The sequence below is a fragment of the Mus caroli genome, unplaced genomic scaffold (genome assembly GCF_978045245.1).
Source record: "Mus caroli unplaced genomic scaffold, Mus_caroli_1 scaffold_8, whole genome shotgun sequence".
Lineage (NCBI taxonomy): Eukaryota > Metazoa > Chordata > Mammalia > Rodentia > Muridae > Mus > Mus caroli.
In genome coordinates this window covers 132,096,754-132,113,280 of record NW_028227263.1, presented here as the reverse complement: position 1 = coordinate 132,113,280, position 16,527 = coordinate 132,096,754, and the positions used below count along the sequence as shown (strand labels likewise).

Below are 16,527 nucleotides of genomic sequence, written 5' to 3'. Positions count from 1 at the left end.
CTGGCCACCCTAGCAACTCGTGGTCCTAATTTACAGTTACGTGAAGGCCTTTGAAGGGGCTTTAAAGCAAGTCTCCCAGCCACTGCACCTGTCTCTATGTATTTGTGTGAACTGTTCCTAGGGAGAGGTGAGTAACATCCACTCACTTTAGATAGGGCCCCAACAACAAAAACAAAGGATTCCAAGAAAGTGGAAAGCTTGATAAAGCCATGCATTTAACTGGAGCATCAGCAAATTATGGATGGCTACCTTGCTGAAGCAAATTCTCTCATTCTCTCTCTCTCTCTCTCTCTCTCTCTCTCTCTCTCTCTCTCTCTCTCTCTCTCTTACCAAGCAACCTATTAACTGTCCATAAATCCTCAGAGAAGAGAGTGGCCTCATAAAGCCCCTCTCCCTACCTTGGCAGAAATGGTTTCCTGGTAATCATAGTTGCTGACTGTTTGAGAGCAATAGTCCTGTCCTGCCCAGAGGACAGAATTCCATAATACTCTGCTTTGAAGTCCTTTTCCTGTAACAAGTATGCCTCCCACACATGGAAGGCCAGTCTTGGTTGGGCATTCTGTTTGGTTATAGCAGCAATAAAAGGCCCAGAGCATTGGGAATAGTCAGCTTGTCTGCCATGGAGTCTACAGATGGAGAGACAAAATTGTCCTGCAGGAGCTGGGGTAGCAACAGAGATGTCTATCATTGGTTCAGTCTGTTTTTTCACTTTTTTTTATTACATTCACTAATCTCATGTGTGGGTGTGTCCTAAGCCATCTCACTAACCCCATTTTGCTTAAACAAGGTGTATCTTTAAGGTGTATTTATTGGGGGGGGGGGAGGGAATGTACATTCAACAACATACATGTGGGAATCAGAGGACAGCTTTTGAGGAGTTGTCTCCTGGCACCTTCATTTTTATAATTATTTATTTTATGTATATGAGTACACTTTTGCTGTCTTTTAAGTTTTAACACACCAGAAGAGGGCATCGGATCCCATTACAGATGGTTGTGAGACACCATGTGGTTGGTGGGAATTGAACTCAAGACCTCTGGAAGAACTCTTGACCGCTGAGCCATTCTCCAGACCCCTTGCACCTTCTTTTGAGGTAGGTTCTCTTGTCTCTGTAACTGCAATGCCAACGCTCCTGTTTCCTCATCCTATCTCACGACAACAGGTACTAACATGGCTGGCTGTGCAATACACAGAACTGACTTGGAAGAGGTTGAGAGGAATGAGTTCTTCCCTAGGTCATGCCAGGTCCACAGAAAAGGACCCAATTCAGGTACTTGCAGAGCTGTAGGTGACACGATGCTGGGGGGGGGGGGGGCAGGATAGGCCAGGTGACATAGGAGACAGCCACCTTTAACTCTCAGTCCTTTTGCTGTGTGACTGTTACCTCATCTCTCTGGTCTGTCATGGCTATGTAAAATGGGATGTCTGTGTCATAAGGATGTCCTGAAGAGCAAATGTCCTGACTCTTTTGACTCCTAATATCAATATAGAGTCTGCAAGAGGTTTATCACAGGATAAGTCTAACTAGGAAGGGGCCAATGAACCAGGGGGCCTGGCAACGCAGATTGGAATCATGAGGCTGTCAGGAGTCTCTCAAAGGTGACGGCAAAGGCCAATGAGAGCAGAGGTGGGTTTCTAAGGTATTTTAGTTTCCTTTGGCTGGTGGCTTAAAACAACAGCAATAGCCGGGCGTGGTGGCTCACACCTTTAATCCCAGCACTTGGGAGGCAGAGGCAGGCGGATTTCTGAATTCAAGGCCAGCCTGGTCTACAAAGTGAGTTCCAGGACAGCCAGAGCTACACAGAGAAACCCTGTCTAGAAAAAACAAAAACAAAAAACAGCAATTTATTCTTTCAGTTCTCAAAGTCCCAAGTTCAAAAATCAGGTCCCCTGCTCTGTGGAGGCTGCAAGCTAGGAGATCTGGAGGCTAGTCAGGTTTTCATAGTGTGCTTCAGGACAGCCAGGGCTACATAGAGACCCTGTTTTAAAAAATCAACAAAAGGGGCTGGTGAGATGGCTCAGTGGGTAAGAGCACCCGACTGCTCTTCCGAAGGTCCAGAGTTCAAATCCCAGCAACCACATGGCGGCTCACAACCATCTGCAATGAGATCTGGCGCCCTCTTCTGGAGTGTCTTAAGACAGCTACAGTGTACTTACATATAATAAATAAAATAAATCTAAAAAAAATAAAAATAAAAATAAATTAAAAATCAACAAAAAAGAACCCTAAACTAAAACAAGTTCTCATGACTGGAGGTATTTATTGGCTTGTGGCTCCATCACTCCATTCTCTGGGTCTACAGCCTCATGACCTCTCTATCACCCACTCCTTCCGCCTCTGCTCTTCCTCTTCCCTCTTCTTACTACAGTTCTTTCCAAGGAGAAGATGTATGCAGTATCTACGTATTCTTCTAAGGTTCCAATGGCAAACCAAGGCACAGTCCACCAACCCCACTCTAGGGAGCCAGTATGAGTTTATTGGATTTCCTTACAAAGCACAAGTGAGGGGTTATGTTACTTACAAGGCTCTGAAAAGTTTTTATCCAGTAGAAAGGAATGTTTCCCCATAGTCATAGCTGCACAGAGAGAGCCTTCCTCCCCCAGTCTTCCTGGCCTATATATGCCAGCCTCTCCAGGACCACGTGCAATTGAGACAGAGTTACATACAACTGTATACCTAGGTGAAAGTCCTATGATCCTTCCCACCCTTCCATGATGGAGGGTAAACAGTCAAGTCTGGATTGTATAATCCTTCTGCAAGGGAACTCTGCTGAACACCTCAAAATAGTGGTTTTTTGGCTCAAGGATGGCCAAACAATACCTCTTCCCCAACCCCTTTTTGGGGGATGGTGGTGCTGGGAATCTAACAACTTCTTATATGATAGGCAAAGGTTCTCTCTCTTATAAAGACTGTCATTTAATTTAAGGCCCATCTCAATAATCTAGGTTAATTTTGTCATGAGAGCCTTACTTACATCTGCAACTATCCTAGGCCAAAAAGGTCAGTCTTTTTTTTTTTGTTTTGTTTTTTGTTTTTTTTGTTTTTTGTTTTTTGTTTTTTCGAGACAGGGTTTCTCTGTATAGTCCTGGCTGTCCTGGAACTCACTTTGTAGACCAGGCTGGCCTCGAACTCAGAAATCCGCCTGCCTCTGCCTCCCGAGTGCTGGGATTAAAGGCGTGCGCCACCAAGCCCGGCAAAGGTCAGTCTTAATATTAGAACAGGAACAGACCCTGGGGGGTGGGGGGTGGGAGCACCCACCTAGACAGAAAATGATAGCCAGGCCAGAGTGAATGATGATGATGGATCTGTCGTGGATGGGAGGCCAAGTTTGGAACTCAGCAGGCCTGGATTCATCTCTACCAGGTGGCTGGACTTATCCAATACCCCACACATTCTAAACTAGATGAAAATCGGGTTAATGATTTAAACAAACACCCAAGGATCACCAGAAAAGCCCATAAGAGGCCAGCATGAGACAGGAAACTGTAGGAATGCAAGACTGTAGCCCTGACAACAAAGTAGCTAACCAACAACACCCTGATGTTTTCCACTAACAAGCTCCCAGGCCTTAGAACAAATGACTCCAATAAGTAAGTCCAATTCAAGTCATAAAACTTAGCACATAGCCGAGCGTGGTGGCGCACTCCTTTACTACCAGCACTTGGGAGGCAGAGGCAGGCAAATTTCTGAGTTAGAGGCCAGCCTGGTCTACAGAGTGAGTTCCAGGACAGCCAGGGCTATACAGAGAAACCCTGTCTCGAAGAAAAAAACAAAACAAAACAAAACAAAACAAAACAAAACAAAACAAAACCAAACAAACAAAAACCTTAGCACATAGACACCACCACCTGCAAAACCAGAAATCCATCAAAATCCATAGTTCTGGGAAAGTCTCTAAATGTACTAAGCTTGCTTTTTTGGCTTCTGTAGTTAAGTTCCACGTCTGGCTTTCTGTTCTTGTTAAATTAAGTATATTACACCAGGATATGGCTTTTGTGCTTAAAATCTCACCCTGAAAATAGGGCTATTCTGGGATCCCAAACACCTAATGTAGTCCCCCTCCTGTCTAATACTTTCTTTCTTTCTTTTTTTTAAGATTTGGGCTGGTGAGATGGCTCAGCGGGTAAGAGCACCTGACTGCTCTTCCAGAGGTCCAGAGTTCAAATCCCAGCAACCACATGGTGGCTCACAACCATCCGTAATGAGATCTGACTCCATCTTCTGGAGTGTCTTAAGACAGCTACAGTGTACTTACATATAATAAATAAATAAATCTAAAAAAAAAGATTTATTTATTATATATAAATACACGATTGCTGGCTTCAGACACACCAGAAGAGGGCATCAGATCTCATTAGAGATGGCTGTGAGCCACTATGTGGTTGCTGGGATTTGAACTCAGGATCTCTGGAAGAGCAGTCAGTGCTCTTAACTGCTGAGCCATTTCTCCAGCCCTAATAAAGACTTTCTGGGGAGCCCAGGCTGGAGCTAAACATCATGCTTTTAAAGATGAAGACAACCTAAGCAAGACCTACAAGGTCTCCATTTAGCCCGAAGAAAGTAACACCAGAAGCCCAAGACCTATGGGAGTGATACTCTAGCTCTTTCCAAGAATTTCTTTTTTTCTTTTTTCTTTTTTTTTTTTTTTTGGTTTTTCGAGACAGGGTTTCTCTGTATAGCTCTGGCTGTCCTGGAACTCACTTTGTAGACCAGGCTGGCCTCTAACTCAGAAATTTGCCTGCCTCTGCCTCCCCGAGTGCTGGGATTAAAGGCGTGCGCCACCCTGCTCCCTGCTCTTTCCAAGAATTTCTAAGGGTGGGAGCTGGAGAGATGGTTCAGCAGTCATTCTTAAAGTTTCCATCCCTAGCACCCACCTCAGGAGGTTTATAAACCACCATAACCCCAGCTCCAAAGGATCCATCACATTTTTCTGGCCTTCTTAGACCCCATGTACACATGCTTTACTTATGGGGAAAAATTTTTTAAAAGAATTTTAGGGATGCTGATTGTAATGATGCATTCCTTTAATCCCAACTCTAGAGAGCCAGAGACAGGCAGATGAATGAGTTCAAGGTCAGCCTGGTCTAAAGAGCAATTTGAAAGCCAGCCATGACTACATAATCGGACTTTGTCTCAAAATACTAATAACAATGCTATTGGTTTTGGTTGGGAGTTTGTTTGTTTTTGTTTGTGGTAGAATCTTATGTAGCCCAAACTGGCCATAAACTCACTATGGAGTGGAAGGTGGCCCTGAACTTCTGGTCCTCCTGCTTCCAGCTCTCAAATGCTGATAAGCAAACTTAATTTTATCTGTGCAAATCAATTTCTGCAGCATCTCTCTCTCTCTCTTTTTGGTTTTTCAAGACAGGTTTCTCTGTGTAGCCCTGGCTGTCCTGGAACTCACTCTGTAGACCAGGCTGGCCTCGAACTCAGAAATCCGCCTGTCTCTGCCTCCCATGTGCTGGGATTAAAGACATGTGCCACCACTGCCCAGCTGCAACATTTCTCTTAACCTATGGCCCATATTCAGGGGCCCCTCATCTGTCCTCTGTCACCTAGTAGGTAATACTCACGGAGTCTATAAAAACATCCATTATCAACCACTGTAGTGCAATGTCAGCTTTCAAAGATAAGTAGGGTGATACCCCCAACGACAACGATAAAATTAGGTAAGATTCCTGAAATCCCAGTTTTCCCTCACTCCACACACACAAGGTATGAATTGAGATATAGAGAAGAAAACGGGGTGAGAATCTCTCCTCTCTCCCTCCCTCCCTCTTCCCCTCCTTTTTCTCTTCTCTCTTTATGTTTGTTGACACCTTTCATCCCAGCAGTTGGGAGGAGCAGAGGCAGGTGAATCAGCCTGGTCTAAAGAGCGAGTTCCTGGGCAGCTGGTGCTACAAGGACTCTCCCTTATTAGTACTAAATCACTGGGATCTCAGGTAAGTAAGTCACCTAGGAGATCCCCGGGCTACCAATCCCTCCAGGACTCCCCTCTATGTATCCCTCCCCGGGGAGGTTCACGAATGGCGGTCGGAATCTACTGTCCGCGATTGAACCTTAGGAAAAAAAAGCCCAGACAAACGTGGCCAGAGAGATTATGAAGGAAGTGATCCCATACCGGAAGCCTGGGACCCGCCAAGCATGGCTTGCGGGAGGGGAGGGTGGGGCCGGTGCTTGTGAACCCGGATCGGTGGTAGCCACAGGACCCGACCCCACTATTTTGGTGAGAAACTGTGAGCCGAGCTGGTTGCCCTAGCTAAGAATCCACCATCCATGGTTCCTGAGTTTTGCAGCCTAATTACCGAGAGCGTGGAGTGGACGTCAGCACTACTTAGATATGGCGGCGTCGGTTTCACCAAAGTTTCTGCGCATGTGCGCCGACTCAGAAACCTGGCTAGTGCTTCAGAGGTCCGCCAGAAGACGGGCGTGGCGCTGTTTCTAAAAGTGCGCATGCTTTACCCGGCTCAAAGGGTGCCTCTCATCCCTGCGCTTGATTGGTTGGTGAGCGCGCCGTTTTCATCTGCGCGTGCGTCTCTACCTTTGACCCGGAAGTTTTTGCTTTGCATAAAAGCGCTGGTCCGCTGCGCGCGGCCTCTTCCTGTCTGTATCAGGACGGCGCGTGGTCCACGCCGAGCGTCTGAGAAGCCCGGTCTGCGCCCTCAGGTGAGGCTGCGGAGGGACACGGAGTTCAGAAGAGGTGACCATGAGTGTTCTAAGGCACATTTGGGGGTCCGGAGGCGGAACCTGAAGCCTGGGCGTGACCGCTTGGACCTCACCGTTTCTCTGCGGAAAAGGGTGCCTAGGGAAACTCGGCGCGGGCCGAGTTAGTCTTCGCCTCTTGTTTGCCCTGGTTTGACTTCATACTTTGTACACACGGGACTCCGGGGAAATCACTTGGGTCACATACCATAAACATATATCTATGTTTGCTTAGTTTTGTGGTGACTCTTTTGCTCAGTACACGTTCTAAGTGCACAACGGAAATCTGATGGAAGCTGATGAGTATATGGCTTCATGAACCATCATACTGTGGTCCATGTACCAGCTGGTTAGCTTGGTGACTGCCGAGTTACTTTAGAATCCTGAGTGGTTTTTCTGGGTTTGGAGAGCTGTTCAAAGCTTTCTGGGTCTCCCCTTAACGTCCCAGTTTGCCACAAAGTGGGAGTAAGTCTGAAGAGTTTGGGGTCAGAAGGACTGCTTCAGCATGTCTGGGCTGTAACGGTTGCCATTCTCCTGTTCCCAGGATGACTGAGTGGGAAGCAGCCACACCAGCGGTGGCAGAGACCCCTGACATCAAGCTCTTTGGGAAATGGAGCACTGATGATGTGCAGATCAACGATATTTCTCTGCAGGTAAAAGGAACTTAATGGTTGTTCTTTGTGATGATGTTTTTATGGAGACCAGGTGTGAATGAGCTCTTCTAGTTCAGAAAGGGGCATAAAAACAACCAGTGGATGTATAAGACAAGTAGAAGAGCAGTAACTGGACAGCCACATCCATGCCTTAATACAAACTGGCACTAAAAGATGTTATGGTGTGGTTTTTATTCCCCATTTTTCTAATCGTGTGTCTCTTGAGACAGAATCAGGGTCTTGCTGTGTAGCCCTTGCTGGCTGCCTGGAGCTCTTAGAGATCTTGCCTCCATCTCCCATGTGCTAGAATTAAAGGCATGTGCCACTACACCTGACTTGGTGTCCCTTTTCATTTGTATATTCAGTTAGTGGGTATCAATTGAAAAGATGGCTTTAGTCAACTGAACCCTGTTGGCACCCTTGTCAAAAGCAGGTGGTAATCTGCTGTCAGCCTACAGCAAGAGGAATTTGAGTATGAGACCAGTTGGAGCTATGAGAATGTTCCCTGCTAAGCTGGGCGTGGTGGCGCACGCCTTTAGTCCCAGCACTCGGGAGGCAGAGGCAGGCAGATTTCTGAGTTCAAGGCCAGCCTGGTCTACAAAGTGAGTGCCAGGACAGCCAGGGCTACACAGAGAAACCCTGTCTCGAAAAACCAAAAGAAAAAAAAGAGAATGTTCCCTGCTGCCCTCCCCTGAAAAATGTCAATTGGCTATGGGTGGTGTTAGGGCTAAATTAGTATGGGAGCTATTTGCTTTGCCCTCATATCTCATTTTGAGGTAGTCTCACATAGCTGAGACTGGCCTGAAACCCTGTGTAGTGGGGAAAGCTAATATCTGCATTCTGTCCCCTGAGTGCTGGGACTGAAGGTATATATCACCATGCCCAGTTTATCCCACTACTTGACATTGAACCCAGGGCTTTTTACAAAGCAAGCACCCTACCAACTCAGCTATATCTTTAGGCCCAGTTGTCTATTTTGTTCAGAGGAATTAAGTAGGTATCTCTAAAGATACCACAGAATGGGCTTGTAAGGTGGTTCAGCCTATACAGACAGTTACCACGAAGCCTGACAATATAAGTTTAATCCTTGGAATCCACAGGTAGAGGAATAGAACTGACAGCAGCAAGTTGTCCCCTGACTTGCATGCATGCACAAAATAGAAGGGAAAAGGAAACAGCAGGACCTAGGCATTAATCTAAAGGATTTTGAGTCTTGTTTAGTGAGTGTTTAGTTTACTTTTGTGAGTTTATTTGGGGAGGTCTGCAATCATTTTTGTGTTAGTGACTAGAGCCAGGGCTTTTTCACATGCTAGGCCAACACACACTGCCACTGAGACACAGTGTGTACACACTAAGAAATTCTTAGGCAACAGGTAGGATAATAAATGTGGTTTTGTCTCACAGGTGATCCAGAATAATCTGTCAAGTGCTGGTGTGCTGCCAAGTGTCCTTAAACTACACAGGATAGCCCTCCCTTCTTTGAGGAGTCCCAAGTGTTCATAGCATCTTGAATCAATGGTGTGTGCATTTAAGCCCAGCACTCAGGCAGATCTCTAAGTATAGGACAACACTGTACTACATAGTGAATTCCAGGGCTACATGGGAGACTGTCTTTAAAAAATATCCATAGTAACATTTTTTTAATAATACCGTTATTTTTATGTACATTGTTCTGCCTGTGAGGTTGTCAGATCTGCTGGAGTTACAGACAGTCGTGAGTTGCCATGTGGGTTCTTGGAATAGAAGTTGAGTTCTTTGGAAGAGCAGCCAAAACTCTGAGGCATTTCTGCAGCCCCTATAATGCTACTCTCAGGGCCCAACCCCAACCCCAGACAGGGTTTCTCTGTAGTGTTGGTTGTCCTGTAACTGTGTAGAACAGGCTGGCCTTAAACTCACAGAAGTGCTCCTGCTTCTGCCTCCCAGGTGCTGAGATTAAAGGTGTGTGCCATTACCGCCTGACTCAAAGTGCAATTACTTAATACTTGTGAAAACTGAGTTCAGGTCCCTTGTTTGCATATTACAGGAAGTGTTCTCTCCCCTTGCCCCTGAGGCAAGATCTCACTGTGCACCCCTGGCTGTTCTGAAATTCACTATAGACCAGGCTGATCTTAAACTGCTAGAGATCCTTCTGTCTCCCAAGTGTTAGGATGTAGAAGTATGCACACTGCGGGCAGCACTTTCCCCTTTTATGTATGGGAGGAAGCAGTCACTGGTTTGGTTTTTTCTTAAAGCTCATGTTCACAACCTGCTGGGGATATGTCATGGCTTGAGCCAGTTCTCAGTCTCTAATCTATCTGAGGCTGGTCCCACTACTGACTACTCCTTCGTGCTTCTCTCTTTACCACCCAGGATTACATTGCTGTGAAGGAGAAGTATGCCAAGTACCTGCCCCACAGTGCCGGACGGTATGCTGCCAAGCGCTTCCGCAAAGCACAGTGTCCCATCGTGGAGCGCCTTACTAACTCCATGATGATGCATGGTCGTAACAACGGCAAGAAGCTCATGACTGTGCGAATTGTCAAGCATGCCTTTGAGATCATCCACCTGCTCACTGGTGAGGTAAGGTTTTGTCCTTGATTCATACCAAAGCTTCATGGTATACATGCCAGATTCATTACCTGTGACACTGCCACCTTGTTTAGGGTTGAAAAGGTTGGGGGTGGATATCAGGCTCACGCCCCCCTTTTCTGCCAGAACCCTCTGCAGGTCCTGGTGAATGCTATCATCAACAGTGGCCCCCGAGAAGACTCAACACGCATTGGGCGGGCCGGGACAGTGAGACGACAGGCTGTGGATGTGTCCCCACTGCGTCGAGTCAATCAGGTGGGTCAGAGGCTTGTGAAGGGGTGGGGCAGGAGCCATCAGCACGAGTGGGTGGGGTCCTGTCTTGCATGTTTTACCAGGAACCTCACTTCCTCCAGGAAACCTTCCTGAATTTCCACTCTGTATGAGGCAGACAGTAGTCCAGCCTTCCTGGTCTGGTTCATCTCATCCCTAGTGTGTACTTTCACAACAGGCTTTGTTTTGTTTCTTCTTGATTTGTTTGAGTCTATTTTGTGGTGGTACACATACCTACCTGTAATTTTAGCTACTTGAAAGGCACAGGGTGGATTGCTTGATACCTGAGTACCATGGGGACATCAAGGGTTCCAGTCAAAAGCATCAAATATTTTGCTGGCAGTTCTTAAGTCTCTTTGTTAGTTGGGGCCCTTGTTTTCTCAGCCCTCTCAGATCAGCTATCTGATAAGGTATCAACTCCCTAATGTAAGTGTATGGTATCTATTGAGGTGGGTCCCAGGTCACTGGCAGGAGGGACCCTTTGAGGCCTGAGCCCTGTCTGTCTTGTCTAGGCCATCTGGCTGCTGTGCACAGGGGCTCGTGAGGCTGCTTTCCGGAACATCAAGACCATCGCAGAGTGCCTTGCAGATGAGCTCATTAATGCTGCCAAGGTGGGTCAGGGCAAACCACTTGGGTTGGACATTTGGGGGCTTGTCCAGCATTCAGAGCTAACCATCTGTCCTTGCAGGGCTCCTCCAATTCCTATGCCATCAAGAAGAAAGATGAACTGGAGCGTGTGGCCAAGTCTAACCGCTGATTTCCCAGCTGCTGCCTAATAAACTGTGTCCTTTGGAACAATTCTACCTTCCTGTGTGCTTGTCTAATCATTAGGGCATAGGGTACCTCCCATGGTATAGAGGATGCTACTCACCTCCCTGGCACGGCATTCACCAGTAAACAAAAAGAAAATTGTATTTTCTTTTAAAGATTTATTTATTGTGTAAGTACAGTACACTGTAGCTGTCTCCAGATACTCCAGAAGAGGGAATCAGATCTCATTATGGATGGGTATGAGCCACCATATGGTTGCTGGGGATTTGAACTCAAGAGCCTCGGAAGTGCAGTCAGTGCTCTTAAGTGCTGAGCCATCTTTCTAGCCCCGGAACTGTTCTTTTCATGACAAGTGCCTGCAGAATTGTAGCACCTCAGAACTAGTGCTAGTCAGAGAGTGTAAGCCTGGTGCCCAGGAAAGACCCAACAAGTATTGGGGATGAGGACCTTGTGTTGGTCTGGTCTAGGTAGATCTAGTTTGTTCACTCCCATAGTGTGGTTTGTGTACAGGCTTCAAGTGCCGCTATGGAGACCAGTACTGGAGGCTTTGAAGAGTGGTCCATGGTCTTGTTCCATTAGCAGTCAGAACCCACCCTAGCATCTGGTATAGATCAGACTGTTCATACTAGTAGGAGGGGCCTGGGGGCGGGGCAAGTGGCTAGACTGGTTTAGCAGGTATGTGGGAACCTAGAGGGTTGGCCTAGGGTCAGGTGTACTCCTTCAGGGAGGAGCACTTAGCTACCTAGTGGCAGACAAGCCAGAAATTGGGGTCAGAACAGAAGAGACGCTGCAATCCCACACAAGGAAAGGAGTCTACAGGTGGGTGTCTTGCAAAGTGACCAGAGTCAGTTGTTTCTGTTTGAGGAGTTAGCTCTTATAACCTGAATTTACTACTTTTCTCAGCTATTGGGCGCCTCTACACCAGCTTGGGAGTCCGGTGGTCCAGGTGACAGATTAATATAGTGAGTGTTCCCTGGAGTCTTAATTACTCCGGGACTATTCTTTCTCAAGGTTGGAGTTGATCCTCTTGCATCTCTCCAGAGATGTATCCTCTACATCTTTGAAACTGCTTACCCAGTTTGTCTCTAGACCTTTGGCGACAATAGGTCCAAACAAGGACTCCCTGCCCTCACTTTTTTGCTTCCTTAGACCTACTCTGCTCCACTCTGAAATTTTGTCAATCTGTCAACAACCTCCAGGTTCCTACCTAAGCTCTTCTCTCCATAGGTTCAGTCTGAATGCCGTGTCCTCGGCTGCCCTGGCTCCGCCGCCACCGAACATCCCAGGGCTCTGGCCCCAGCTCCCCAAGTACCGTCTCTGCACCCAACTCTCCTAGCAGAGCCGAAGACGAGGATGCAGAAGAGGAGGAGGGCGATGGCACCCCTGGCTCAGGCCCCATTCTGCCCCCTACATCCCCCATGGAATGTCTTATCTGTGTGTCACCCTTCGACGGCATTTTCAAGCTGCCTAAACGCCTGGACTGCGGTCACGTATTCTGTCTCGAGTGCCTGGCACGCCTGTCGCTGGCTACTGCGGGTGGCGGCGATGCAGTGGCTTGCCCCATGTGCCGCGCGCCCACACGCTTGGCCCCGCGCCGGGGGCTGCCCGCTCTGCCCACGCAGCCCGGTTTGCTGCCTCGCGATGCGCGCGCGCCACTGCCACGCCAGGGTTCTGTGCGCTTTGACCGACGCCGGGGTCTCCTGTACCTGCGGCCACCACCGCCGTCTCCCGGGCCGCGCAAGAGCCGCACAGTGCGTGCCCCGCCGCCTCCACCCCCGCTTCGCCTTGGCCGCCCGCTGTCACGTCGCCTGTCCCTGAGCAGTCCAGCATGGGCTTTCAACGCAGCAGTGGCGCTAGCTGTGCTGGTGGCCGCGGGTCTTGTGGTTTCTGGTGTCTACATCTTTTTCCTCATTCCTCATGTCACCAATTCCGGTGTGCGGCCTCAGACTGTGGCGCTGGCCCCCGAAAATGGCTTCTGGGTTTCACCGCGGCCCACGCCAGTGGCGCCCTGGACCCATGCCTGGACACGACGCCCCACAAAGCCTGACCTGGACCTGGACGATACCCTGCCAGAGGCTACCAAGGACACGCCCGAGCTTGAGGAGGCTACCAAAGACCCAGTAGAGACTCAGGGGATCCCGGATTTACCACCAGATCAAACACCAAAGGCAGAGACTGATCTTAACTGGAACCCGAGGGCTCAGGCTGATGGGAAGAAGGAGCAATTGCAGCAATAAATGCCTCCACGCTGCAGGCCCAGTCTCCTGGCCTGAGGGACTTCTGTGTCATCCTGGAAGGCAGAAACAAAATGCATACCAAAGTGCCCATTTCTCCGAATCGGGGACTGGAAAGACACGAACTCTTTCAAACCATGCTACAAGAATTCTCTGAGCACATCTTTAATTCCCGTGACCATCCAGTTAAAGGTACTCTCTCTGGCCGCGACCTTAATGAACGGCATACCTTTGTAGGTCTAGATGGGGTGCCCCTGATGTTCATCTCTGTGGAAGTCCAGCCGGCCTCTTCCCCAGTGTCACCTACACAGAACTGTGTCAGGGTCCTTTAGCATTGGTCTTGATGGAATGCTGTTAGGAGCACTTTTAAGTTATACCAGCACAGACCCCTGCTGGAGACACTCCTGGCCAGCTCTGGGGACTGAAGGATCTGATGTACTCATCCTTTGGGCTCACTGCAGGGGCTTGGGACACCCATCTTGATAGCACAACACAGCTGTTCTGCTCATGCATCTTCCTTCCCACAGCCAGTCTGTAAACTTCAGCACTTGCACACCTGACCAAGATTCCAAATTGGAGGGGCAAATGTGGACTGGCTAGGGCTGGGGAAGGCCCTGACTCCTGAAGACTGGCTCCCATTTGAGATGTAAATTCCAAATTGATCTAGGAACTTCTCTGGACTTGGGTTCCTGGGTCTGATGCAATATGTTGTGGAATAGTTGTTGTCATCAAGGCTTAGAGAGCCAAGGCCTCCTGTAGCTCAGACAAATATTCAATGAGGGAAGGTCTGGTCCTCCCTAGCTAACATGAGAGATGCTGTTAGCTACTCCTGGGCTCCATCAGCTCTGCGTAGCCTTCCTTCTGCCTCAGCTAAAGTCTAAGTCTTTCTAGTGTTCACTTCTGTGGTAGATGTCTGCTGTCTTTCTCCCAAAAGCCATATTTGCTTAGACAGAGTTGGAGGAAGGCAGCTACTCTCTGCATCAAAGGGCCTCTGAAAACCATGTCCTACCTCACCTCACCTGGCAAGAGACATGGTATATTAAGGGTGGGCAGCATTTTCCAGAATGAAATGTGACTTCTATGTATCTGGAGGCTTCTGAGTGGATTATTTACCTGTATGTCCTCAGCACCAGGCATCAGTTGATTCAGAACAGTTGCCAGGGAGTGACTGCATCATGGATGACGGAGGCAGCCTGGGAATGCCCACAGGCACACTAAGCTTGTAAGCTCCCAGCTGCCATGGGCCCCAGCATGTCTGTTGGAGAAACTCAGCTGCTTCTTCCAGGTATGAAACCAGAGGAAGAACATCAGGGAACCCAGGGGTGTATCTTCCCAGACCAGTTCTTGGCTCACACTTGGGTGCCACCATCACCCACAGGGCTGGGATCAATGCACTGGATCACTGGAAGCACACTGCCCAGCTTCACAGGCTGATCCAGAGGGCAGCAGAGTGAGTGGGCTGTGTTAGTTTTCTCTGGCTGCTGTAACAACTGATCCCCAACTCCATGTCTTAGAGCCACATGCATTATCTCACAGTTCTGCAGTCCAGAAGTCTAAAATCCTATCATGGGGCAAACACTGAAGTACCTGGAAGATAGAGGCAGGAAGACCAGGAGTTCAAGGCTACAAGTGAGTTTGAGGCCAGCCTGGTTGCAAGAGATCCTGTCTTAAAATAAAAACCAATAATCAATCAATAAAGTTAGGGAGCCAACAGTCCCATGTCCTCCTGAAGACTCTGAGGGATTCTATTTCTTAGTTTTCCAGTTTCTAGACTGCCTTCCTTGGCTTGTGGTTCCCTCAAATCCAGCAACAAAACATCACCATATGTCCTTGACATTGGAGCTATCTTCTTTCCCTTATAAAAACATTAGGAATGCTCGCTTCGGCAGCACATATACTAAAATTGGAACGATACAGAGAAGATTAGCATGGCCCCTGCCTAAGGATAACACGCAAATTCATGAAGCGTTAAAAAAAAAAAAAAAGGACCCATCCAGATAATCTAAGACAATTACCCAACTCAAGATTTGTGTGTGGGGGTAAGGGAGATGCTGGGGACTGAACCCAAGTGTGTGGGGGTAAGGGAGATGCTGGGGACTGAACCCAAGTGTGTGGGGGTAAGGGAGATGCTGGGGACCGAACCCAAGTGTGTGGGGGTAAGGGAGATGCTGGGGACTGAACCCAAGTGTGTGGGAGTAAGGGAGATGCTGGGGACTGAACCCAAGTGTGTGGGGGTAAGGGAGATGCTGGGGACTGAACCCAGGTGCTCACGGACGCTAAGCACCCTTCTACTGATCTACATTCCAGTAATTTTTGAATTTTTATTTATACTTTTAATTAAAAAATTAATTATGTATTTATGTGTATGTATATGTTTCTGTGTATGTACCCAAGGAGGTGAGAGAGGTCTGTTCCCTGAAGCTGGAGTTCCAGGCAATTGTGAGCTGCCTAATGTGGTGGCTGGGAACAGAACTTGGGTCTTCGGCAAGAACAATAGGTGCTCTTCATCACTGAGCCATTACTCCAGCTCCTGAATTTGTTGTTGGTGGTGATTTTTTTGTTTCTTTTGTTTGTTTTTGTTTTTGTTTTCCAAGACTAAGTTTCTCTGTGTAGCCCTGTCTGTCCTGGAACTCTATCTGTAGACCAGGCTGACCTTGAACTCAGAGATCTGCCTGCCTCTGCTTCCCAAGTGCTGGGATTAAAGGCATGCCTGTCCTGATTTTTTATTTTGAAGACAGTCTCACTGTGTTTTCCAGGCTGACCTTGTTGAACTTGGAATCCTTCATGCCTCAGCCTGTTGAGCATCTGGGAGTACAGACCTGCCCACCAGTCACAGCCTCCCATTTTTAGATCCTTCATCACAACTACAAAGTCTACTCTGCCACATTAGGTATAATTCAAGGATTAAAACGTGAATTTTTTTTTTTTTGAAGGCCACTATTCAGTCTACCAAGTGGGGATGTGGTCTTAGAGAAAGGCCTCCCTCATCCTGCCTTCTGTCATCCCAACTTGGGCAAGTGGGGGTAGGCAAGTGTAGACTTGGTCTGAATGGGTCAGAAAGGGGTCTTTGGCTAGCAATGCACAGGGGATGGAAACTTCAGCCTGACAGTGGCCCAGGGGTCCAGGAAGGGACCCTAGAGCTGCATCTGCATTTACACTTGCGAGCTGACATAATCCACCAAAAGGCTAGTTAGTGGGCAATGTAAAAGCTGGGTAAGGCCCTTCTAGTCTTTTTTTTTTTTTTTTTTTTTTTGTCTTTTTTGAGACAGGGTTCTCTGTATAGCCCTGGTTGTCCTAGAACTCAGAAATCCACCTGCCTCTGCCTCCC

General features: G+C 48.0%; 2 protein-coding genes and 1 non-coding gene across 3 annotated transcripts; all 3 read left to right on the top strand.

Annotated features, from left to right (window-relative positions):
• The first annotated feature begins 6,576 nt into the window (after positions 1 to 6,576).
• Positions 6,577 to 10,992, top strand: Rps5 (ribosomal protein S5). The gene is made up of 6 exons (XM_021165992.3): positions 6,577 to 6,667; positions 7,248 to 7,356; positions 9,706 to 9,915; positions 10,051 to 10,179; positions 10,707 to 10,805; positions 10,883 to 10,992. Exons 2-6 carry the CDS (start codon positions 7,249 to 7,251, stop codon positions 10,949 to 10,951), a joined length of 615 nt encoding a protein of 204 aa, XP_021021651.1. The 5' UTR covers positions 6,577 to 6,667; position 7,248; the 3' UTR covers positions 10,952 to 10,992.
• An 87-nt stretch (positions 10,993 to 11,079) lies between these two features.
• Positions 11,080 to 14,393, top strand: Rnf225 (ring finger protein 225). The gene has a single exon (XM_085842230.1). It carries the CDS (start codon positions 12,204 to 12,206, stop codon positions 13,200 to 13,202), a length of 999 nt encoding a protein of 332 aa, XP_085698356.1. The 5' UTR covers positions 11,080 to 12,203; the 3' UTR covers positions 13,203 to 14,393.
• Positions 14,394 to 15,072: 679 nt separating this feature from the next.
• On the top strand, positions 15,073 to 15,179 carry LOC115031699 (U6 spliceosomal RNA). The gene has a single exon (XR_003837359.1). It is a non-coding gene; the product is annotated as a U6 spliceosomal RNA (small nuclear RNA).
• Positions 15,180 to 16,527: the final 1,348 nt, after the last annotated feature.